This window comes from Natrix helvetica (assembly GCF_964273705.1).
Source record: "Natrix helvetica genome assembly, chromosome: Z".
In the NCBI taxonomy this organism is placed as follows: Eukaryota; Metazoa; Chordata; class Lepidosauria; order Squamata; family Natricidae; genus Natrix; species Natrix helvetica.
The window spans coordinates 22,222,278-22,246,253 of NC_138554.1; the positions used below are offsets into that span (position 1 = coordinate 22,222,278).

The 23,976-nt window shown below is 42.2% G+C and overlaps 2 protein-coding genes across 4 annotated transcripts in view; one reads left to right on the forward strand and one right to left on the reverse strand.

Moving 5' to 3' along the window:
• Positions 1-6,203, reverse strand: part of IZUMO2 (IZUMO family member 2) — a gene marked incomplete at both ends in the record, with an annotated part of 14,716 nt that extends 8,513 nt beyond the window's left edge. The window contains one exon of the mRNA XM_081970421.1: positions 5,969-6,203. Within this exon, the coding sequence (XP_081826547.1) occupies positions 5,969-6,203 (235 nt within the window). The remainder of the gene's footprint in view (positions 1-5,968) is intronic.
• A 6,547-nt stretch (positions 6,204-12,750) lies between these two features.
• LOC309381271 (myosin-10-like) overlaps positions 12,751-23,976 on the forward strand; it is an 83,754-nt gene continuing 72,528 nt past the window's right edge. For all 3 annotated transcript variants that reach the window (XM_081932055.1, XM_081932056.1, XM_081932057.1), the window contains exon 1: positions 12,751-12,826. The gene's annotated coding sequence lies outside the window, so the exon portion shown is untranslated. The remainder of the gene's footprint in view (positions 12,827-23,976) is intronic.

A 23,976-nucleotide genomic window follows, 5' to 3' on the forward strand; every position in this document is an offset into this window, starting at 1 on the left:
AAATGGCATAACAGCCACAGATACTTTCCCAATCATCTTTTCAAGTTTGATGGTGTCAGCCTCTGCTTTGCTGCTCGCTTTCGGCTGCTATTGAAACGGGGAGCGGGGGAGATAAATGGTATTTGGGAGGGGAAGCTTGAGCACAGGAGTGAAGGAAGAAGGGAGTTGTTTTCTCACCATCTACTGCGCATGCTGCAGATAATGGATTTGCCGCTAAGGCCAACCGTCCGGCATACCATCCTGATGATGGGTTTTGAAAGTGCAGCCCACATGACACCTGTGAGGTGTGGGGATTGGACTGGGGGTTGGGATCACTAGGGGGAGGGAGCTGGGTTACATATTGATATCTATGATTGCGCACGCTTTTGCCTCAGATCTTGCTTTGCTAGCTGCTATCTACTCATAACCAGTAAAAGTACTCTTCATTCTGAAAAAATGGACTTGAGTGGTTTCTATCTTGGTTACTGATGGAGGCTGCATTGACATATGGTACATTTAGAAGGGCTCTTGAGTGAGGCTGGGAAAAAAAAAGAGTTTTCCTATCTTCCCTGTACAGCTTAAAGCTGATTTTATCATGTGAAAGGATACAATTTTCTTACTCAGCTTCCAGACATCCAACATCTTGCAAAGTAACACTTCCTACTTATTTATTTATATCCCACCTAAAATTGATTGTTTTTACAAATCATCCAAGTCTTGAACCTATCCAACACACTTTTCCAAAACAACAATCCCGTGCAGTGAGTAACTTGCCCAAGGTCACTCAGCTGGCTTCCATGGATAAGGCAGGATTTGAACTCGCAGTTGTACAGTTTTCTAGCTCTGTGCCTTAACACTAAACCAACTGAATGCACCAAATTGATCTTTAAAAACTCATCCTTTCAATGAAGCTTCTGGTGTGAACATTAGTTAGTGGTAGGTTTCAAATTTTTTTAGAACCTCTTCTGTAGGTGTGGCCTGCTTTGTGGGAGTGGCTTGCTGGCCATGTGACTGAGTGGGAGTGGCTTGGCAGTCATGTGACTGTGTGGGTGTGGCCAACTTGTAAAATGTGGTGAAGCTCACTTAACAACGCTCTTGTTTAGCAACCAAAATGTTGGCTCAGAAACTCTGGTATTTGAAGCACGCAAGTCTTAAAGCTGTCAAGTTACAAGACCCTTGCACCCCTAACCCTTTAGGAAAAAAAACCCAGGGATGTTCAAACTTGACAGCTTTAAGACTTTAAGGTTTAGATAGGACTCATAGAGGCGGGTGGGGCGATTGGTGAGTCAGCCAATCAGTGAGCGGTGGGCAGGGCAAGCATGGTGCGGACGGGTTGGGGGGGAGCTGGAACCGGTTCTAAACGGCACGGTAGATTTGTGGAACCTCTTCTATAGAAGAGGTTAGAACTGGCAGGAACCCACCCCTGGCATTAGTCCACCTTAACTCCAGATAGATAATTCTATCAATGCATATTCCATGTCCTCAAGTATATCCGTTTCTATGTTTCTCTCCTTTTCCTATTTTTATCTATTAGATTTTTATCTCACCTTGATTACTTTATAAGTAACCCAAGGAGGTGAACATACGTAATATCTCTTCCTCCTCCTATTTTCCTTGAGCCAAATTTGGGATTCTGAGCAGAATAGTCTGGCCTCGTTCTTACAGAATTACCACACATATTGGTGGTACCAGAATCATGTTTGAGACTGATGCCTTCCAATAGGATCAGCAAAAATTTCCTTCTGTTATTTAGAGCACCACAAAAATGTCCTCCAGCACAGCTTGACCTCCTGCTTCCATAGAGTCATTGCAGTGGTGGGATTCAATTTTTTTTACTACTGGTTCTGTGGGCGTGGTTTGGTGGGTGTGGCAGGCTTGATGGGCATGGCAGAGGAAGGTTACTGCAAAATCCCTATTTCCTCCCAATCAGCTGGGACTCAGGAGGCAGAGAATAGATGGGGGCGGGGCCAGTCAGAGGTGGTATTTATCGGTTCTCCGAACTACTCAAAATTTCCACTAGTGGTTCTGCAGAAGTGGTCAGAACCTGCTGAATACCATCTCTGAGTCATAGATATAGGAGAAAAGCAGGGAGAGCTGGGGAGGCAGAATTAAATGTGTCATGACTTTAAGAGTCCTTGCATTGCCGTATAAGAGATCGAGGTGAATTCTGTTGAATTTATGTTCCAATTTAGTGCTGTTACATTCTTGCATACCGGCTTGAATAAATTTTCTATATCTACAACTTTATGAATGGTCCTGATTCTTTGCACCTGATAATAGGGTTGGAAGGGACCTTGGAGGTCTTCAAGTCCAAGCCCCCTTCCAGCTTGCCTTGATCTTAAGCCACGATTTGCCCAGACCTACCTGTCTGTTTTCCCTCCCGCTAAAAAAATCAGCAGCCACAAAACAGGGAAGGACAATTTCTCTTAATGCTTCCATTTCCACCTGTCATCACAGCAAAGGCTGGGTAACATTAAGGGAGGAAACGTTGTCTGTTATGGTGCTTTAGGCCTGCTGAAGTCCCTGGGAATATGACCATGATTCACTTATTCATCCCATGGATGTCAGCAAAATTGACTCAGCAGCGCTTTAATCCATTAATAATTATTTGCAGGGTTGGGGGGGGGGATAGTTGTGTTGCATAGACACACCCAAATTGGAGACCAAGGAACTGGTTGCTGCTGCTGCTTTTTCAAAAAGGATTTTTGAATGAGGAATGTTATTGTGTATTCTTTGTTTCCTTTTGATTCCCCCCCCCCCATGGATATTTTATTGGATTTTGATGATTGTAAGCTGCCAAGAGTATTAAGGTGACCAACTTTTTTACAATGAAAAAGAGGACAAAACACGTTCTATTGTCCAAAGTATCAATTGTGATCGGAAATAAATAAATAATAAATAACCCAGAGCCTGAAACAATCCAACATGTGCTATTTTATTGACCCATCTGTAGAGATATTCGTAATACCAATATCCTTCCTCTTTTACATCAGTACCCTGGAAGTTCTGATAATGCTTATATATTCATCTTTTTTTTTCAAATTGTAAATTGTTTCTAACTCAGGTTGTAGCTAAATACTGTGCAGCTGCTGTGAAAATTAGACACCGTTTGATGAATGGTCTCCCGCGTTGTAACATATTTTTTATATCAACGATTACAATGCCTGTATAATTCTACTTTTATTTAATTATATTTTAGCTGTTTTCAGTTATATTGTCTCTTTCTGGCCCTTGGTTGTAATAAAGATTCATTCAATATGGTACAGCAATTTTAAAAAAAAAAATCTGTAAGAACTTCTTTAAAATTAAGAGATGTGGTTGTATTTATTGATTTATTTGATTTCTATCCCACCTTTGTTACTTTATAAGTAACTCAAGGCAGCAAACATACATGATACTCCTTCTTCCACCTATTTTCCCCACGACAACCTTGTGAGGTGGGTTGGACTGAGGCCGAATGACTGGCCCAAAGTCACCCAGTTGTCTTTCACGCCTAAGACAAAACTAGAACTCACTGTCTCCCAGTTTCTAGCATTGTTAATATCTCTGTAGAAAGTAAGTTTGTTATATTTGTCAGATGTATATTTTTCTTTTTGGCACATTTCATGGGTTTTGTCATTCCTTTCTCTTTTCTATTTATGTTAATCTGTATTTTAATGTATGATGTTGAAACTTTATAAAGATATTTATAAAGAGGGAGGGAGGAAGGGAGATGACTATGAAATACTAACATAATGGCAGATTTATTTATTTTTTAATGGGGGGGGGGAGAGACTCTTACAGTGATGCAGTCTAGGAGAAATCATACCATTCAGGAAGAAAAATAATATGTTGAATAAATATCAATGTAATATTAATAATATTTAGTAACAATTCTTCTAACTAGCTGTATCTCCATCGATGAGTCACTAGCTGCAGATTTATAGTCCCACGGGCAGAAACTCCCAAAGTGCAGCATCACGGATGAATGAAAACTTGTTTTCTACTTCCTCCACTTCTGTTCCTGGTCTTATTTTTAGAAGGGGTGGGATGGGAAAAATTAAGAGACAGAAAAGAAAGATGAAGATGTGATGATGGAAGTGGAAATTTGGGGTTCAGTCCTGGCAGTGTTATTGTTTTTAAGACAATACAATTACAGGTAGTTCTTGACTTTATGATCACAATTGAAGCCACACTTTCTGTTGTTAAGCAAGACAGTCATTAAGTGAGTTTTGTCCCATTTTACGACTGTTCTTGCCACAGTTGTTAAATGAATCATTGCAGTTGTTAACTTAGTAACACAGTTGTTGAGTGAATCTTGGTTCCCAATTGACTTTGCTTGTCAGAAGGTCGCAAAGGGGGATCACAGGACCCCTAGACAGTGCAACCGTCATAAATATAAGTCAGCTGCCAAACGTCTGAATTTTGATCACATGACTGTGGGGATGCTGCAAAGGTCATAAGTGTGAAAAATGGTCATAAGTCACTTTTTTCAGTGCCATTGTAACTTCAAACAGTTACTAAAATGAATTGTTGTAAATGGACATAGGGTAGGTGGGAGACACCAGGGGTAGGTTTCTGCCAGCATTACTGCAAGTTTGGTATGCAAAGAATTAACACCTAAAAATGTCTGCACAAGTGCACAATATTAGAAAAGGAAATTTTTTTTTTTGCAATATACATACAATATACATTTACATTCTGCGCATGTGCAGAACCGAAAATCAAGATGGCACCGCCAAGAATAGAACCGGTTTGGGGGTGTGGCAGGCCGAGTTACTACCTACTTGGCCAAACGGGGCCGAACCCGTAGGAACCCACCTCTGGAGACACTGTATATCAGCAGTGATGCCACATTTCATAAAGCAATTCACAACCTGCACTGCAATTCACAATCTGCTGAAAGAGGGAGGGCAGGACGAACGATTTCCCTAGCTGCAAACCGTATCAATGCACAGAAAGACATTTCAATCATTGCTGTATGGAAGCAAAGGGGCTCTGCATTCGTTTTTATTTATTTATTTTAACAAATGTATATAGGGGCCCAACTTACATCTAGGTGTTGCTAGGCTGCTTACAAAAATTTTAAAAATCAAAATATAATAAAAATCTAATTAAAAACCCCACCCCACCCCATCGCAGCAATAACACAATCAAAACAGCCATTTAATCAGTTCCATCTGTATGTGGTACCCAGGACTGCTGACCAAACCATGTTTTTAGGCCTTTCAGAAAAGCAACAGGGTAGGTGGCCAACCATACTTCAGGAGGAATGATGTTCTGTAAAGAAGGGGCCACCACTGAAAAGGCTCTTTTTTTGTGATCCCACCAGATAAGTGGTGGGATTCAGCCAGTTCGCACCTGTTCGGGAGAACCGGTTTTAACTTTCCTAAGCAGTTCGGAGAACCGGTTGTTGGAAGAAATCTCATTTTGTTTTTTCCCCACTTTACAGGGCTAATCCTGTAAGGAAAGCAGGAAGGAAACATTCTGGTGTTGTTTCTAGCCTAATCTTTATTGTTCTGCTTACAGAAACTGCCTCTCTGGTTAACCCTTATTACATGGTAACAGCTAAGATGAAGCGCCCCTCGACCTGAGTGACGTTGAGTTGCCTACACCCACACACTCACATGACCACTGAGCCATGCATACCCAGCTGGTCATTAGGGCAGAAAACCAGTTGTTAAACTATTTGAATCCCACCACTGCACCAGATGTACATTTATAATTGATCGGGACCTGCAGCATACCCTGCCTTCCCATCCTGGTGAGGTGGGTGGACATGATAGTCAAGAGACAGTTCTTCATACAGCCTTTAAATCAGAGACGTTCAACCTGGGCAACTTTAAGAGTTGTGGACTTCAACTCCCAGAATTCAGCAATTCTAGCTGGGGAATTCTGGGAGTTGAAGTCGACAAGTCTTAAAAGTGCCAAGGTTGGACACTTGCTTTAAATGAACAAAGGCCCAAAGGGCAGGGCTGACCCGTAGGCAAAGGATTACACAGAGTGGTACCTGCCAATCCCGAAAACTGGCTAGTGGCATAATGCACGAAAAAATCCCCCTCAAGGCCTCTGAGTAGAATTTCAGCCCGTGTCTTCAAGCGAGTGTCCCGCATATTTTTTGGAACGACGTCAGTCCGGAGCTTAGCTATATTGCTCTTAAACTTTGGGTCACATTGTAAACAGGTCCAAATTCTGGTGGGAATCCATACCAGGAAAAGCAGTGAAGAAAATCTTAGGAGCGCCATGTCTAAACGTGAGCAAAAGGAATTGGAGAATCGCAAAGTTCTGCTGATCATGACATCAGAATGGCATAAGCAGAACATTATCATCTGAATCATAAGATTCTGCTTGGGCAACTAGTCAATACAGATAATCTTTGACTTACCACCATAGTTGGGACCAGAATTTCTATTGCTAAGCAAAGCAGTTGTTAAGTAAGCCAAGTCCAATTTTATAACCTCTTTTGCCATGGTTGGTAAGTGAAACAGTGCAGTTGTTAAGTGAATCACACAGACGTTAAGCAAGGAAGGAAACAAGGGGTGGTCACGAGACCTCAGGATGCTGCAACTATCGTAAATATATGCCCGTTGTCAGGTACCTGAATTTGGATCACATGACCATGGGGATTCTGCGATGGTTGTAAGTGTGAGGACCAGTTGTAAATCCCTTTTTTTCAATGACATTGTAACTTTGAATAGTCACTACTAAACAAATACAGGTAATCCTCAACTTAAGACCACAATTTAGCCCCAGGTTTATGCTGCTTAGTGAAAAATTTGTTAAACGAGTTTTGCCCCATTTTGCGACTTTTCTCGCCACATTTGTTAAGTGAATCATTTAAGTTCTTAAATTAGTAATACGGTTGTTAAGTGAACCTGGTTTCCCCATTGACTTTTGCTTGTCAGAAGGGGATCAAAAGGGGATCACATGACTCCAGGACATGCAATATGAATTAATTGTCAAGCATCCCAATGTAAATCATGTGACTATGGGGAGGCTGTAACAATCATAAGTGTGAAAAATAGTCATAAGTCATATTTTTCAATGCCATTGTAACTTCAAACAGTCACTAATTGAACTGTTGTAAGTCAAGGACTACCTTTATATTCTTCTTCCAAGAAAGAGCCTAGAAACTGTACATCAGGTCCCAGCCTAGATCAGCTTCTTCCATCTGTATATCAGCACATTGCATTGATGCTCTCCAGATGTTCTGGGACTGCAACTCCCAGAATTCCCTGGCAGCATGGCCTAGCTAAAGAATCTTGGATGTTGTAGCCCCAACAAGTTTGGAAGGTATTGAACAGAAAAGTAGCTACATGTTTTCCCAGTCATATTTTATAAACAAAGAGGTTATTCATTTTTAATATCTATTAAGCCCTTGTATTATTTTTCTTCCATTGCTAAGCTAATATTAATATTCATAAAAGCTCTTAAAAAAACCTTCCAGGGATTAAAAGTATGGCAATCCTTGCTCTCAAATTTATAATTTATAGTTGAAGACAGAGGAAGGGAACTTCTGGGGCTGGGCTCCACATTTAAAAATTTTGAGTTCTTTAGAAATGTTATTATTATATGGATATTCAAAGTTAAACTTTAGGGGATTTTCCACTTGCTTAGAAATGTGTAAATGACCAAATATGGATTAGCCAGTGTGATTTTTGAAATTGTTTGTGTGAAATTGACTATGTAATCTTACTTGCATGTGTAGACAGGCCTTTTCTGCTTCAGATGCTCCAAAATAGTTCTTGCAACACCACCTAAATTCCTCAATAGGCAGGAACAGAGATAAATATATAGGCAGCTGAGTCTAACATATTTTGTAAGAAAATATGGGGATTGCTGGAACAGAACAGCACATCATCACAATTCACATAAGCCGTCCAGCTATATTGTTCTAATCTAAGAGGTATTTTAACCCCAAATATGGTGGAAATATTTGCTGGAATGTATTGATGTCTTCTTTTGCTAGTTCATTGGATTCATTGACCCTTCCCAGACTCAAAAAAACTCAGAAACTGACATTTGCTATGTAAACCACAGGTCACATTGATTAACTCACTACACACCTTTAGGATAAACACTGACATTATTCACCATTAGTTAAACAGTAGGTATTTGCTTTGCATCTCCCTGTATTAACGTTCTGCTTATGTAATTAGTGCACCCTTATGCATTCTATCATAAATTGTGACTCTTGTGTACAAATTGTATAAAGGCCTCTCTGAAAGCTACAATCACCAACTGTAGATACTGCCCAATTGCCAAGAAAATAACTAAGGTTCACACACACTGCCCTAAGCCATGAACTGATTAACAAATAATTATTCTCTACAATGGACTACCCTTGAAAACAACTCATAAATTTTAACTGGTTCAGAATGCTGTGGAATGAGCAATGGTGGGATTGCCTCAAAATGCCCACTCGGCCCTCCAGCTTCATGAATTGCACTGATTCTAATGGGTAAGTTTAGGGGTATCAAAGTGCATGTTATCAAATGTCTGTGGAGATTCTCAGTTTTCCAGGTGTCTCAAAGATGCTTTTTTCAAAAAGCAACTGGACTGCTTGTTCTCTGAGGAAGACGACATTTTGCTTCTCCTTCAAGAAGCTTCATCGGCACTGGCCCGACTTCTTGGATGAACCAGAACCGATGAAGCTTCTTGGATGAGGAGCAAAATGTCTTCTTCTTCCTCAAGGAAAACCAGTCCAATTGCTTTATGAAAAAACACCTTTGAATGCTGGCTATCAACTATAAAATACTACATGAAATATGGTCCAATTATTTGAGGGACCACCTACCTCTCATGGTTTTTCGTAGCCACTACGAACCGACAGAGTGGGCATATTCCAGGTCCTTTGATTAAACAGTGTCATATTTCCATCTTCTGGAGTGAGGTCCTCTTGAAATCCAGATGGCTCCCAGCCTGACGACATTCCAGTTAACTTTAAAGACCTGGCTGTCCTCACCTTGGGGTAAGGTGGCAGAAAGCTCTTGTTTGACACATGTTTGACATATGTTGTATATGTTTTGGTTGGATGTCTGGATTTTCCATCTCGTTTATTTACTTTATTGTATTCTATTTCCTTGTTGTAGTTCAATCGTGTTTTCTTTATGTTGTAGGCTGCCCGGTTTGAAGTTGAATAGTGCCAAAATTGAATAAATAAATTTTATTAGAGACTGGGACTGGCAATATAGAATTCTTACTCAGGGCAGTTATTTCTTCTCTTAAATAGGAAATGCAAATAAAATTAACATTAATACTATGGAATGCATTTTAATAAGTTAATAAGTACTACTGTCAGTCAAAGCAATTCAAATCTTAATCACAGCCACAAGGCTTTTTGGCCTTTTAGTTAAGATTGAGTACAGAATTATAATTAAGACTGTCTGACAGACAAGACTAAAAAATATATAGATTTCTTATTTCCTTCTGTTCCAGAGAAACACTATATTTTGGGAAAGTGTGTGTGTGAGAGAGAGAGTGGGGGGGAGGAAAGAGAAAGAATAATGCTGGACATGTTTGTCTTTTTGAATTCTCTGATATAATCATTTTTTAGTCAATACTATCTGAAGTCTCCTTGAGGCTTATGCTATATTAATCTTTCCAGGCTTGATTTGGTTATGGATGAAGTTTCAGGAGTTAAAAAGAGAGAGCAAAGAAAAGAGAATTGAATGAATTATTGCAGTTTTTCCTAGGGAAGACTTAAATGAACTTTTAAGAGATGAAATGTCTCTTCCTATAGCTTAAAATCTTGTTTACTCCCAGCACAGTTCACATTGTACATTGTGTAAGATGCAACTCATCTTCTTTCCTTTGACATGCTGACTGCATCCTCCTCTTTTGACGCCTGAGAAAGTTTCTACTTTCCTTTTTTTTTGCTCATAAATGTTGAATGCAGCATCAACACATACAAATATAGCAAGAGTATCTCATCACTCTGGATGGGAAAATGATCACGGGCCAATTTGTTGAGTCACTTCAATCTCTAAAAGTAGCATGGGGAACCTTTCCTCTCGGCCTTGCTCCAGCTAATTTCATTGATGATGGTTCTGTTTGGTCATCTCCTGTGGACTTTTGCTGCATCACTACCAATGTGACCTTGGTATGATGGAGTGGGACATTCATCTACCACGAGAGGGCAGAATAGCGCTGGCAAAAGTGAGAAGGAAAGGAAGAAGAAGAAATCTGATCTGTCAGAGTTTAAAGACTCATAGATTTATTGCACCATAAGCTTTATGCATCATACTCTATTTCAGATATATCTGACATGTTAGCTTGTGTGTGTGTGTGTGTGTGTGCAGGAGAGTATCTGAAGGCTCGTTCCCATCATCTTGTTTTTTGCATGCATGCGTGCCTCAATTAATTCTTTCCAATTGATGTGAGCCTTAGAGTGCCAAAGTTAGACTTTTGGCAGCATTTGCTATTTCCTGCACATCCAGATGGGTATTTGAACAAGGACCAAGAGTAGTGATGCCGCTTATAAACTCGATCTTTCATCTGAGCTGGGTGCAGGGTAAGCCAAATGGTAAGATGTCTGTTGATCATACCACAACATACACACTTGCATCCGACATGGAGACACAGGTACCCGTGATTGGCATTGACAGAGATGTGGTGACCCCAATCCATCTATGTCATCATTTTGCTATCCTCTTGATCTGCTGCAGACACTGCTGCATTTAACAGCTCCACTCTTGCCTGCAATTCACTTAGAGATGTAAACAATGGGACAGTGGTAGGGAAACTGTACTTCTCACAGCCCTGCCTTGTGGGAAATGTCTGTTGACTCCTGTCCAGTTCTTAAGAAAAACAATCCTGTGGTAATGGTGTTTGTTTAAGAGCCCTTGAGGAAGATTGGGCTGAGAGAGAGTGACTGGCCCAAGCTCACTCAAATGGCGTTCATGCCTGAGGTAGGACTAGAATTCAGTCTCCTGGCTTCTAGACTGGTGCCTTAACCACTAGACCAAACTTGCTCTTTCCAGTAATTCTGGCAAATAATGTACATCAGAAAACAATGAACTGATAATATCTCCAATTAAACATTATTTAAATTAACAGCCATTAAAAGTACAATTAAACTAAGAATTGACGGCGCCACACCACAAAGATCTTCAGATTTAAACACAAGAAAGCCAGACCACTAGGCTTTCCAAAATACTAAAATTATGGGTGCCACCTGAATTTTGGAGAGTAGCATGTGTCAGAGAGAGGTATCACTCTTATAAGAAGCTGCTTGGAGGTCCTGATTCTTTTAAGTTTCCAGAAGAGGACCCCACACCAAATCTTCTTTGGGTTTCCTGCCTAGGGTTTCCTGCCTAGGCAGGGGGTTGGACTAGAAGACTTCCAAGGTCCCTTCCAACTCTACTATTGTATTGTATTGTATTCTTGAGCTGACTGAACTGGGAAGGCAGATTCTATTTGGAAGAGATGATCCTGTAGATAAACTGGATCCAAGAAATTTAAGACCAACAGATTGTGAAACCAGGACCCGAATTGTATTCAGAAATCTATTTCCAGCCAGCTCAGCACCCACAGTGTAGCTGGACAGGGTCTCACTGGTTGAGTCCAAGGAGGTTTGAAGAGAGGGGTCAGAAATGGTGGCCTCAGCAATCCAATCATAACTCCATCTGGTTTGTTTGTGTGCCATATTTCTGAACTTTTAATGTGCCATAGTCTTTGTTTTTGAGCGAATTGTCAAACTGGCACAAGATTCCTGATCAGAAGGAGTCCTGGGACTATGAGAGACTGTGACTGCATTCACTCCAATTGCTAAACTAAAAGCTAAAAATAAAAAAATAATACCTTCACAGAATGTTTATGTCCCAGAACCAAAACAGAGTCACGATAGTTTGATTCACACAATACTCTAAAATAGTGTTTCTCAACCTTGGAAACTTGAAGATGTCTGGACTTCAACTCCTAGAATTCCCCAGCCAGAAAAGCTGGCTGTGGATTTCTGGAAGTTGAAGTCCAGACATCTTCAAGTTGCCAAGGTTGAGGAACACTGCTCTAAAACAACACCTGGGTTTCCCACAACATACTGGACCACACATGTCCAACCTATTAGCCCGGAGTGGTTGTTGTCTGAACCTGACTTAGATGCCGTAACAGGAAGTCTCACCTCTACCCAATTTTTCTACTAACTTGAATCTGGGAGATAGACTAAAACAAAAGTCAAAAGCAACATGAGTTGGAGTGACAGCCCATCCGGTAAGAGACGCTCTAGCAGCACTCACTCAAGGGTGCAAGGATTTGAAAGGCGCTTCCAGGTAGCCTTGGATGATGTCATTCTTGCGCAGCTAGTTTCCCCCCCCCCCCAAAGTACCAAATTTGGGAATCTCTGGTCCTGCGATTGAGGGAAGGGCTGATGGGAGGGAAGAAGGGTCCTGATGGAGAGCTAGGACTGAAAAGGAGAGAATGCATAACTCCTGTTTTGCTTCACCCCTCTTCCCCTGAGGGTCTAGCCTCTGACGTCATCCTAGTCCCCCCCCCAGTAGACAATAGACCTCATTCATCCTTCCCCTTCCCCCTCCCACCCTCTCCCCGAACTGTTCCCACATAAAGAAGCCCATTCAGCTTCTCAGAGGGCCCCCTCCGCTCTGCTTCCTGTGGTTGGCGAACTCGTCTGTCAGTCAATTCTCCCCCCCCTCCTCCCGGCTCCACAGGGGTGTGCGGGTCTGCCCTTTCAAGCCTCTCTTCTTGCAGTCGAAGATTCCCCCCTCAGAGCAGCATTGCGGCCACACCCTCTCCTCTCCGATTGGGCGGGGTGGGAGGGGTTATATCGGCCGGACTCCTCCCTCTAGCCATTGGCAGCTCAGTTGCGGCTGGGCCTTGGAGGCATCGGGATAACGCTCAGCGATCTGCTAAGGTACCGTAAAGCTTATTCGTTATTTTCCCCTCCTTTTTAAAAAAATAAAATAAAATTTTCTGTATGGTTGCCTTTTGGCTTTTTACACCCCCCCCCCTTGAATCTGGCGAGTCTGCAGAAACGGCGGGAGGGGAGAGTCTCTGCCTGGGTCCGCAAAATCTGCCTTTACCGTATGAAAGGCTAAATTGCTGATGGATTGTGCAGAGGTGTGTCCTTTTCAGTTAATTGGGGTGAGCTTAATTAAATCCCTCAGAGGGCAGAAAAGATGGCATTTAGCTTGCACTGGGTGGAGAAATCAGCACAGGTGATTTTCTTATTGCTTCCCCTAATTTTAAAAAAAATCAAAATTGCTTATGATTTTCCCATCCACCTTTACCTGAAAATGAGCTGAGTGAGAAAAACCAGACAGCTTGTATCATGTGGCCCATGATGGTGAAATTGGGCCCCTGCTTTCCTTTGCCCTCGTTTGTCAAGCTAAATGCCTAGTTTTTGTTCACCAATCTGTGCCTTTAATTCCCTTTCCTCTGTGGCTCTGCTATCTGCTTATATCCACTATTCATCTGTCAGTTTCCCCCAACCAGATATTCTCTAAATATATGCATCTCATCATCCTTAACTCTCCCAACCTGGTATCCTCCAGAGGTTTCAGACTGCAGCTTCCATGTTAGCTGAAGATTATGGAAAAGCATCTGGAGGGGGGGGGAAATGCATGGTTGAGGAAGACTTCATCATGCCCTTCCCAGCTGCCAAATTTCTGCAGAGTCCTTTATGAGCAAGCTCACTCCTTCCTCCATCCCTGCTTAAATTTCCTTCTGAGCTTTGCTTCTTATGGATAGACATTCTTTTCTCTTCATTCAGCCGGTGACTCTGTGGTATAAAAATGCCACTGATTTGAAGGGGTAGAAATCATTGTGCTTGCCAGAGAGAACATACCTTTATGAGGCCATGGCTTTCTTTATAAAGTTTTTGTTGTCGTTTCCTGAGTGGGTCATTGTGTCTAATTATGAAGCTTGATTAATGAGAAGAGATGTTGACATACAGTGAATTAGCGTCACTGAAGGGGACTTCATTTGGAGGCATTTGGAAATGACAAATGTATTACAACTGCTGTTGTATTATCCATATTGCAGGACTTATGTCAAGAAGCGGCTTGGCCCAGTGTGGAGACCCAAGTAGCTTAAGATAGGCTTCGGTTTCAGAGACTTTATTCTGCTATTCTCTGCAACATTCTGCCCCCCCACTCCCCAATCTCATGATATTGCATGCACTTTCTACATGTATATATCTGCCATATAATAAGGAGACTACCCATGGATGAGTCATCCCATGGCAGCAAAATGTAATGGGTGCACACATTCTTTGGATTTAAAACAAAGCACTTGGAATTTCTCTGTGTTGTTCTCAAAATAATACCATCTATTCCAGGAATGTAGTTGTATTTTTCCAGAATGAGAAAGGCGACATTCTTAAATTGAGGTTTTGAGGTTTTCTTCATGTGTCTAACCTCTAATTTAAAGCATCTGGGAAAAAGTCTGAATTTAATTAAGCCAATTAGGTATTTTATTTGACTGTCCACCAAAATGAACAAATCAGATCTTGGAATGTTTAGCATTTGGAACTTGCTATGTCAACAGAATGGAGAATTCCAAAGGTGGGTAGCAATGTTAGTCTGTTAGAAAGAAAATAACAAAGTGTTCACTGGCCCTTAAAGATAAATACTTTATATGGCATAGAGTTCTGTTTGAACTAGAGGTAATTTCTGAAAATGGAAGAACAGAAGAATGGAAATTCTTGAACTCTGTGCTGGACCTCAAAAGGAAAAGGGATGAGAATAGGCAAAAGATTAAATTTAACAGTGCTTGTATATTTGAAGTTTGTGATCATTAAGCACCCTCTCTAAAACTAGGATTTTTAAATCATAGAAATGCTAAAGTAGAAATTTATTTCTACTTTATTAAAACTAATTTGGTAGAGTATTTATTTTCCTTTATATTTACTACTCAAATCAAATTTGAGTGCTGTTTGAGACATTTGCTGGCTGTTTGGTTCCACATATTTGAAAGAACTGAATATTCTATTTTTGATTGGGAATGCATGTGTTTTAATGTTTCTGTGGCTGGAGATGCTGGCAGATATTTTATGGGAAAGGTGAAAGAACTAGCCACTTTAAGAAGAAATATGCTGATTTAGGGTTTTTTCCTCTGTGGGTTAGGTAATGGGCTGGAAGAGTGGTTTCCCCCCCTTTTTTTTCTGAAGTGGGTTCTAAATAATCTGGTTGAACGTGGCACTTGAGAAGAGAGCTAGTTGCTTTTCTTCATTTCTCAAGGGTTTTTTCCTATAGGCCTTGTTTATGCTGGACTTGAGTAGCAAACGGCTACGTTGTACGTTGTCGGCAATTGATATTTATAGCAGCAACCGGCATGCGAGTGCCATGAAAACAGCCTGCTCCCAGTCCCCTCCCCCCTCCCCAGCCCTCCTGGATGGGACAGAGACCTTGACAGAAAGCATTAGGGCGGTTGAGACTCTGTATGAACTGCCTGGGAAAACAATTAGCAGGCTTGTGGTAACCCCTCGGGAAAAGCGTAGGAGCCATGTGGGCAGGCTCAGAGGTTGTATACTCTCAAACATAAACTTGACACACACACATCCTCGCAGCCAGTGACACACATTTGAGTTGGGTTTGTTATTTCAGCCTATGACTGTGATAGCTATAAAGATAGTGACTGTCAGCCTAGAGAGCCTTCGAGTATTCCCAAGGCCTGGCGCCCAGCCACCTACTTTCCAAAAGTTAGTTCTGTTTCTCTCCTTGCTCTAAAGCAGTTTCCCCAAACATTATATGGAATCCTAGAACCCTCTGAGGTTCCATGAGATCCTAAGGGGTGGGGGTGTAAAAAAATCAATAAAAGGCAGCCAGTTTATAATAATTAGAATTTTATCTTTCGCGTGGGCGCTCTCAAGAATCACATTTAAAAAAAGAAAAACTTGCCACAGCCTGAATAAGTCTGAAACCCTCTGCCTTAATGCATTCAGTGCGTATTACATTGTGTATTGCACAATCCCAAGTTCAAAACTTACCCTCTTGTGATTTTCTCCTCTTTGCTTGCTTTTTAAGAGCCCCGTCTTGCTATTATAATCCTCTAATTTAGTTTTCTTTAATGAGTGCTTCCCTCAGATGGGTATGGTTCCAGTGGTGAAATTCAAAAAAAATTTTTTTTACTACCGGTTCTGTGGGCTTTGCTTGGTGGGCGTGGCAGGGGAAGGGTACTGCAAAATCTCCATTCCCACTCCACAAAATCACCATTCCCACCCCACTCTGGGGCCAGCCAGAGGTGGTATTTGCCGGTTCTCCGAACTACTCAAAATTTCCACTACCGGTTCTCCAGAACCTGCTAGATTTCACCCCTATGTGGTTCCCATCATCTTCAGCCAGCACAGAGATGGTAAATAGTACTGCTATAGATAACATTACCCTTTTCACAAATAAGGCAGCCTTTCTGACTTCAGATTATGAGGGAGGGAGGAAGGAAGAAAGAGAAGGGAAGAAAGAAGAAAGAAAGAAAGAAAGAAAGAAAGAAAGAAAGAAAGAAAGAAAGAAAGAAAGAAAGAAAGAAAGAAAGAAAGAAAGAAAGAAAGAAAGAAAGAAAGAAAGAAAAAGAAAGAAAGAAAGAAAGAAAAAGAAAGAAGGAAGGAAGGAAGAAAGAAAGAAAGAAAGAAAGAAAGAAAGAAAGAAAGAAAGAAAGAAAGAGGAAAAGGAAAGAAAAAAAAAAGAAAGAACTGAATGTCTGTAGGGAGATATATAATGGAGATATTGCTTTAAGGAAATTGAATATGTGTCGTCTCTACAGAGAATATATTGTGGGGCCTGTCTGGTTGTGGACTGGCATGGAGGATCAAATTAGTCCCGTTTTATAGGCCTGACATGCATTCAGAAGGTTTCTAAAAGTGTTCATTGATTTTATTTGCAGCAGAAGCATCAGCTAGACGAGTATACTATTGAATCTCACTGCCTTAATCGGATTTGAGTATGTTGAAATGGTCACACCTGGGAAGCCAGGTGTCATGTACCTGTTTGTGGCCATAAAAATGGAAGATCATCCCTCTGAGACTGGCTGAACGTGTATTTTTGAAATGGGAATGTGAGTTTGCTGCTTAATTATTGAATGGAGGGTTGGTACTTCCTACCGTGGCAGCTGATACAGTGCTGTATTATAGGAACAGAACCATGGAATAACTTAGTTATTCTTAGGCACACTTTGTTTGTCTGCAAGCAAATAATTTGAAAGTGAAATAATTGTACTGCAGTATGAAAATGCAGAGCTGTGCTTATTGTATTTGCCTTTCATCTCAATCTCTCTCTCTTTTTTGCCTTCATCTAAAAGATAAAGAAAAGAAGAATAGGCTATAAGGTTCAAGAAAATCAGGATTGTGGCCTTACGTGCAATGACAGATTATTTGATATGCTGGAGCAAAAGTTGAGGAAGGATTAAGCTCCCTATCTCTCTCCCAGGCATCTATCCTACATCAAATGCAAATATGTTTTGTCATCGGTGCTACCTTTGGACCTGGGAGATTGATAGCTGTCATAATGATAATAATTCTCCTGGTCGTCTTTCTTTAAAAGGTGTGTGTATTTGTATGTGGGGTTGTAGTCCAAATGGAGAACGTTGATAAGGTAGAAGATGAGCAGGCTGAGCTGGAAGGCGGAGTTAAATGTGTCATATGTTTGGAATAATTGCACAGCCACAAGAGACTCAAGTCTACCCCCTGTGAATTCTGTTGACCCTTATTTAGTGCCAGTTTAGCTTTGACCGTTAGTTGACCGGATTCTTCTCTATAGGTAGCAATAATAAAATCTTCTGTTCTTTGAACTCAACAAATGCTCCTAGTTATTTGCACCTGGCAAAAGCAGTTGTTTGTGCCAGTCAAATGTGGTGGGGGAGAGTGGAATGCCATGGGTTCTTGCTTGCTCCATTGCAGTTGCTTCCTGTCATGGCTAAATGGGTCATGGGGGGAGTGGTCCCAGACATTTCATAGTGTCATTGATGGAGTGTGACACCCCACCTTACCAAAAGGGGAATACTCACTTATTTTTCTTAATTATAGTCTGCTTTGCTCACCAAAGTTTAAACAAGTAATATTTACAGTCCTTGGTCAATGATAAAGGATGGAGTCATACAGGATACCACTTGGGTTGATGGAGGTAAGATAACTGTGGAAGTTCTTGGGCTCTTGCTGGGTGAAGAAAGCTACTGTCCTAGATCCAGGAAGAGGCCCCTCAGATGTTGCTCCTAAGTTCATTTGGGAATGGTGTGTGTTAGCTGTGAGATGGATGGCTCTGAGATTTGTTGTATCCTCTCATCGGAGGTCGAGGGGGGATTGTTGAAACAAGAAGTTTGGACAGATGAAAAACAGAGGAGGATCATTCTCAACCCAGATGAGATCTAATCAAGCAAGCTGAGTGTGCAATTCGGGCCACCACCTTCTAGGGGTTAAAGCAATAGGAGAGGCAGCACCCGCCAAAAAATATTCCAGTCATCCCAAGAAAAACAAAATCCTGTGGTTATGTGAACTAACAATTATAGCAAAGCTTCAGTCCTCAAGATGTCGGTTCCTGTTCTTAACCCACTCAAGTCCGTCCTTTCAACTTTTGATCTGCTACCACCTTCTCCTGGCCAAGGGAACTCAACAGTCCTGGCACCCAACCCCTGTCTCTGCTTGAATACTGGGCACCACTCCCTTCTGACTCCTCGTCTTCAACCAGCTTTGAAGATGTGATATTTCAACTGGCACCTCTGCCCAGATCTGTGTTTTTTGCCTTTTTTACCCACACCACACCCCAGAAGGAGACGCATTTGGAACCAATTACCCCTGGGCATGGTGCCATGCCTTGTGGCTTCCTTTTGGAAGATGCAGGCTAGATCAGCTCCCTGGGCCTAAGAGCTCTGTATTTTTTCAGTATAATGCAAACGTCCCAAAGATTTATTATATCCCTTTCCCTCTCTCTCATTTCCTTCTCCTTCGTCCAAGACCGCCCATCTGCATTTTTCACTTTGTCCATTTGGTGCCTGGAAGGCGAGGGCTTGAAGCTATCCTTGCTGATCAGGTTGCCGTGTTTCCCAGTGCCAGCTGGGTTGTGGGTTTTTCAAGGGCATTCTTGTGATTCCATGGCGGGCACTGCCAGTCTTAGGGCACCATTGACCGTAGTGGGGCTTTGGCAAGCAGCTTGCAGGGGGCAGGCTAGTGAGTAGGAAACACCCTATAGGTGCTTTCATTGATCAGTCTTTGCAGGAATGATGGGCAACAATAATGAGGGTACACTTACAGGAAAATATGTTGATCAGCACATTTGCACATAGTTTCGTTTGCATGGGTTCAAGTCCAGAGTTCGTCATCACCCAACAGTTTAGATTTCACATCCTGTCAGCCTCAGCCAACATGGCCAATGGCAAGGGATTATAGGAGCTGTAGTATCAAAACATTCAAAGAGCATTAGGTTATCTTTAAAAGGATTCGGATTATATCAGCTTTATATCAAGCTAAGTACTGAATTGGAGCTCCTATTCCTTACAGGTAGTTTCTTGACTTACAACCATTCATTTAATGACTGTTTGAAGTTATAACAGCACTGAAAAAGTGACTCATGACCATTTTTCACACTTCTCATCAGCATCTCCATTGTCACATGATCAAAATTCAGATGCTTGATAACTGGCTCATATTTATGATGGTTGCAGTCTCCTGGGGTCATGTGATCACCTTTTGCAACAAGCAAAGTCAATGAGGAAGCCACATTCACTTAACAACTGTGTTACTAGTGTCAAGGTTCCAAGTAATAAATCCATAGTAAGCAAAACTCCAAGGCATGTAGATTCATCAAAGAATACTTTTATTTGGAATTATCATATTGGCACATATCTGGAGAAAGCCGACTCTAATGTCTCCCGTGGTTTTCACCTAATTAAAAGTAAAAGTTTCCCCACTTTCTCAAGACAATCAGTCACGTGGTCCAATCACAGAACAGGTTGGCAGTCGGGCTACATCACTCTGTCTTCTTCTGACCAGGTGTGAGACTGTCCTTGATTCCCAAGAGAAAAATGTTGTTTTGGCTGTATATGTTTCCCTCTATCTCAATTCCCCCCCTCCCTCAGCTCCAGTATTGGAACACTAAGTGGTGAAAAAAAATGGCTTCAGTCAGGTCAGCTTCAGGGTTAACAAGTTGCTTAACAATTACAGTGATTCACTTAACAACTGTGGCAAGAAAGGTCGTAAAATGGGACAAAGCTCACTGGACAATTGCCTTGCTTGGAAATGGAAATTCTGGGCTCAATTGTGGTCGTAAGTCAAGGACTACCTGTATCTACTGGGGTTTACTTCTTTCCCCCAAAATTGCTCACACCCAATCTCAGTTTTCAGTAGAATTATTACATATAACATGCAACACTCCAGATACTGACAAACCACAGTCTCCCAGCATCACCAATAATATGGGATGCTGGGAAATGTAGTTCTGCAAGCACTTGGACAGTCAGATTGGAGGAGTATCTCCTAAAGTCTCAAAGTTTCTCCTTCCATTTCTCTCGCTGCTTGCTAGTGGGATCGTATTTCCTTTTTTAAAGAAATCTGATTTCTAGGGAGGGGTATTGTCAAGCAAGGGACTCCTCCATTAATTCCCCAAGAGGATTTGAGGCAATTATTTGCCACCACTTAATGGCCTCACCCTGGGAATGCCCATCAAATTAATGAGCCAAAGAGAGCACTTCTGGTTCGTTAGTGCCAGGTTTGTTAGTGCCACTCGACTGGGCACCAGTCGGAGTAGCTTGGCGCCTGTCTCGCCTCTGACTCGTTTGGCTAGCTCTTGTCCAATCCCCAGAGGTGGGGTGGGAGTGTGACCTAGTGGGAGGCAACATGGAATGTGCTGGGAGCTGGGAGGAGAAGGAAGTTGGCGTGTGAATGAGCGCATAAAGGAGGCTCGTCTCAGGACTCCTGGGTTTGTTTAGGAAGGGATTGGCTTGGCATCTTTGGATTCATGACTGCTCCGAGCACAAAGGCTGGGCCCAAATGCAGGGGTGGCTTACCTCATGAGCTGTTAATTGTGGTGTAAAGGCAATGCATTCCTACCCATCATTTTTGAACCCTTTTTTTGGGGGGGGGGGTAAACAAGTTTATCAAATAAAGTAATCCAAAGCTTTGGGATTTTCAAAGGAAAAGTTGGAATAATAGAAAACCAGGAAAGATAGTGGGGCAGTCTTGCAGAAATGTTGGGACTAAATTTCCCCTGCAGTACTTGAATAACTTATATTCACAGCTCTCCCGCCTCCGTTTTTTCTCCATAACCATAAACAGGGGTGGGCCTCAAACATTTCAGCAACGGGTTCTCTGCTCGGTTGCTGGGTGGGCGTGGCCTAGTCACCCTCCTGCATCATGGAAGGGGGTGGGGTTTGCCTTTCCCAGGCTCCGGAGGCTTTCCTCAAGCCTCTGGGAGGGTGAAAACTGGCTCCCCTGGGCTCCGGAGGCCCTTCTGGAAGTTCTGGGAGGCCCATTTTCCCCCCTCCCCGAGCCTCTGTGCAGGCCCTGCATTTACCTCACATCCAAAATGGGCCGCGTGGAGACTCCTGGGAGGGGTGGGCCAGGAGGGGCCAGGCCGGGGTGGGATTGGAGATTCTCCGAACCAGCTGTAACGTTAGCTACCGGTTCTCCTGAACCCGGGCAAGCCCATAGTAGCCCACCCCTGACCACAATCCTGTGAGGTGGTTTGGGCTGAGAGATTGGGACCTGCCTCAGTGAGTTTGGCGGGCTGAGGGTAGACTTGAACCCGGGTCTCCCTGCTCCCAGTTCAACTCTTAAATCTCTACTATCCAACAATGACTTTCTCAAAGCACCGACCTGAGGAAAGCTGATATGAATAAAAAGTCAAGTGTCTAAGGGAAAAATGTGTATGAAAGGAAGTTCTAAAAGGTGTAGGAACTGGGCCATTACAGAATGTCATGTGTAGGTCAGAATTCTAGTAGGTTTAGAAAGTGAATGACCACCAATGTTTGACTATAGAGATTCTCAGTCATCCAGGTCATGTTTGTCCCAAAGGTGCTTTTTCCAGAGGCAACTGGACTTTGTGGTTTTTTCTTTGAAGATCTGTTGCTTCTCATCCAAGAAGCTTCTTCAGCTCTGACTGAAATATTCAGCCCCACCATCCAGTCAGAGCTGAAGAAGCTTCTTGGATGAGAAGCAAAACGTGTTCAAAGAAGTCCAGTTGCCTCTGAAAAAAGCACCTTTGGGACACCAATGTTTGACGTTTTGGTAAGCATTTGGGAGCATGGAAAGCAATAAATCCCAGGTAAATACAAGAGATCCCTTCTGTGAAGTAGAAAATATACTGGTTGAGGACTAAGTTGCAGTGAATTCAGACCTTCCTGGCAGAGCTGTGGGAGGCCGTTTGTGGGTAATGGAGAATTAACCGTTGTGTAAAAAGGCAGGTATGGTTTCTTAAGAGCCCAGTGTTAACCAGAAAGCAGGTAGTAGTTACTGGGTTCTGGGCAGGGGTGTGGCAGCCTCAGCAGGTGGTTGCCAGGTGCAGGAACATTCAACATTGCACCTGTCTTGGTTGGAAGCCAAAGGGTGTCACCGCCCTTTGGTCTTCTGGGAATAACTGGAGCCATTTTCCATAACTCTAGCCTGTTTAGCCCTTTGCCGATTCTCTTCCTCCTTCTTTTGTCCTGGGACTCTTTAATTTGTTCCGTCCACTTGTGCACACAAACCAATACAGACATGCACGGCCACCTTTCCTGTTACTTGAAGCCTCTTCTGTAAAAACAAAGTATTGGGAGATCAGAAGGGAGGCAGATCAAAGAGAATAAGTTGTTTTTTGTTTTTTGAAGTCCATGTTATCTTCTGGTGTCGAATTCAAAGGATGGGACCAGGGCCAGATTTCGGGAGAAGGTAGTGGTGATGTGTTGTCTGAAGACTTTCCTCTTAGATCACAACCTCCTCCTCCTCTTCCTCCTCCTGCCAAGATCCTCTTGAAACGACCCTCATTGGAGGTTGGGAGTGGCAACTTTAATGTATTGTAATGTTGGGGCATTTGGGGAAATACAGGTAGTCCCCAACTTACAACAGTTTGTTTAGTGACCGAAGTTACAACAGCCCTGAAAAATGTTACTTATAACCATTTTTCACACTTACAACCGTTGTAAGCACCCCCAGGGTCACCAGATCGAAATTCAGCTGCTTGGCCACTGACTCATATTTATGACCGTTGCAGTGTCATGTGATCACCCTTTGCAAACTTCTGATAACCAAAGTCAATGGGGAAAGATGGATTCACTTAATAACCGTGGCAAGAAAGGTCATAAAATGGGACAAATCGCGCTTAACAACTGTTTCACTTAGCGACACAAATTCTTTAAAATGTAGCAAAAAAGGTTGTAAAATGGAGTGCAACTCATTTAACAACCGCGTTGTTCAGCAAGGGAAGTTTGTGTCTCAATTGTGGTCATAAGTTGAGGACTATCTGTAGAGATGGTAACCATGGCTCAAGGATGTTGTGCACCAAAGCCTTCTCAAGGGTATAATATTGTAGGTTTCTCCTTTTGAGGCACTGACCAAACTCTAGCCTAGGAAAATTTTTCTTTAATTTCTTCTGAAGCTTTTTAGGACTAACTCCTGGAGGTTTTCCTCCCTCATGTTTAGATTTGCTACAGAGCAGGAAAATAAAGCAAGTTTGGTAGCACTTTTTCTGACAAATGAATTTTATTTAAAAGGCATGTGAGTTACAGCTTAATGCTTTTTAGTCACTTTTTAATTAGTCCCGGTAATTATCTCTACGGCATACGAGAAGGCATTAAGGAGCTGGGTGGCTTGGAGCCTACACAGAGTGCTTTTCCATTCCTGCAGAGTAACTATTATGAGCTCCCACACATCTGATGTTTATGCTCCCGGTGTCTTTTCTGAGTCTCAACACGCCCGCTCTGGACTCTGGACAGACAGCAATCAGCAGATTTAAGAGCGCTGCAATAGGTGTTGAAGGTGTTGAGTTGTAAGCTTGCTTTGATTGAGCAGAGACGATCAAAGAGACCTTCTCAGTCTTCTCTTTCTCCAAGTAAGAAACCAAGGTTTCTGGTGATAGAAGGAAGTTCACCCACTCACCCCCACATTCT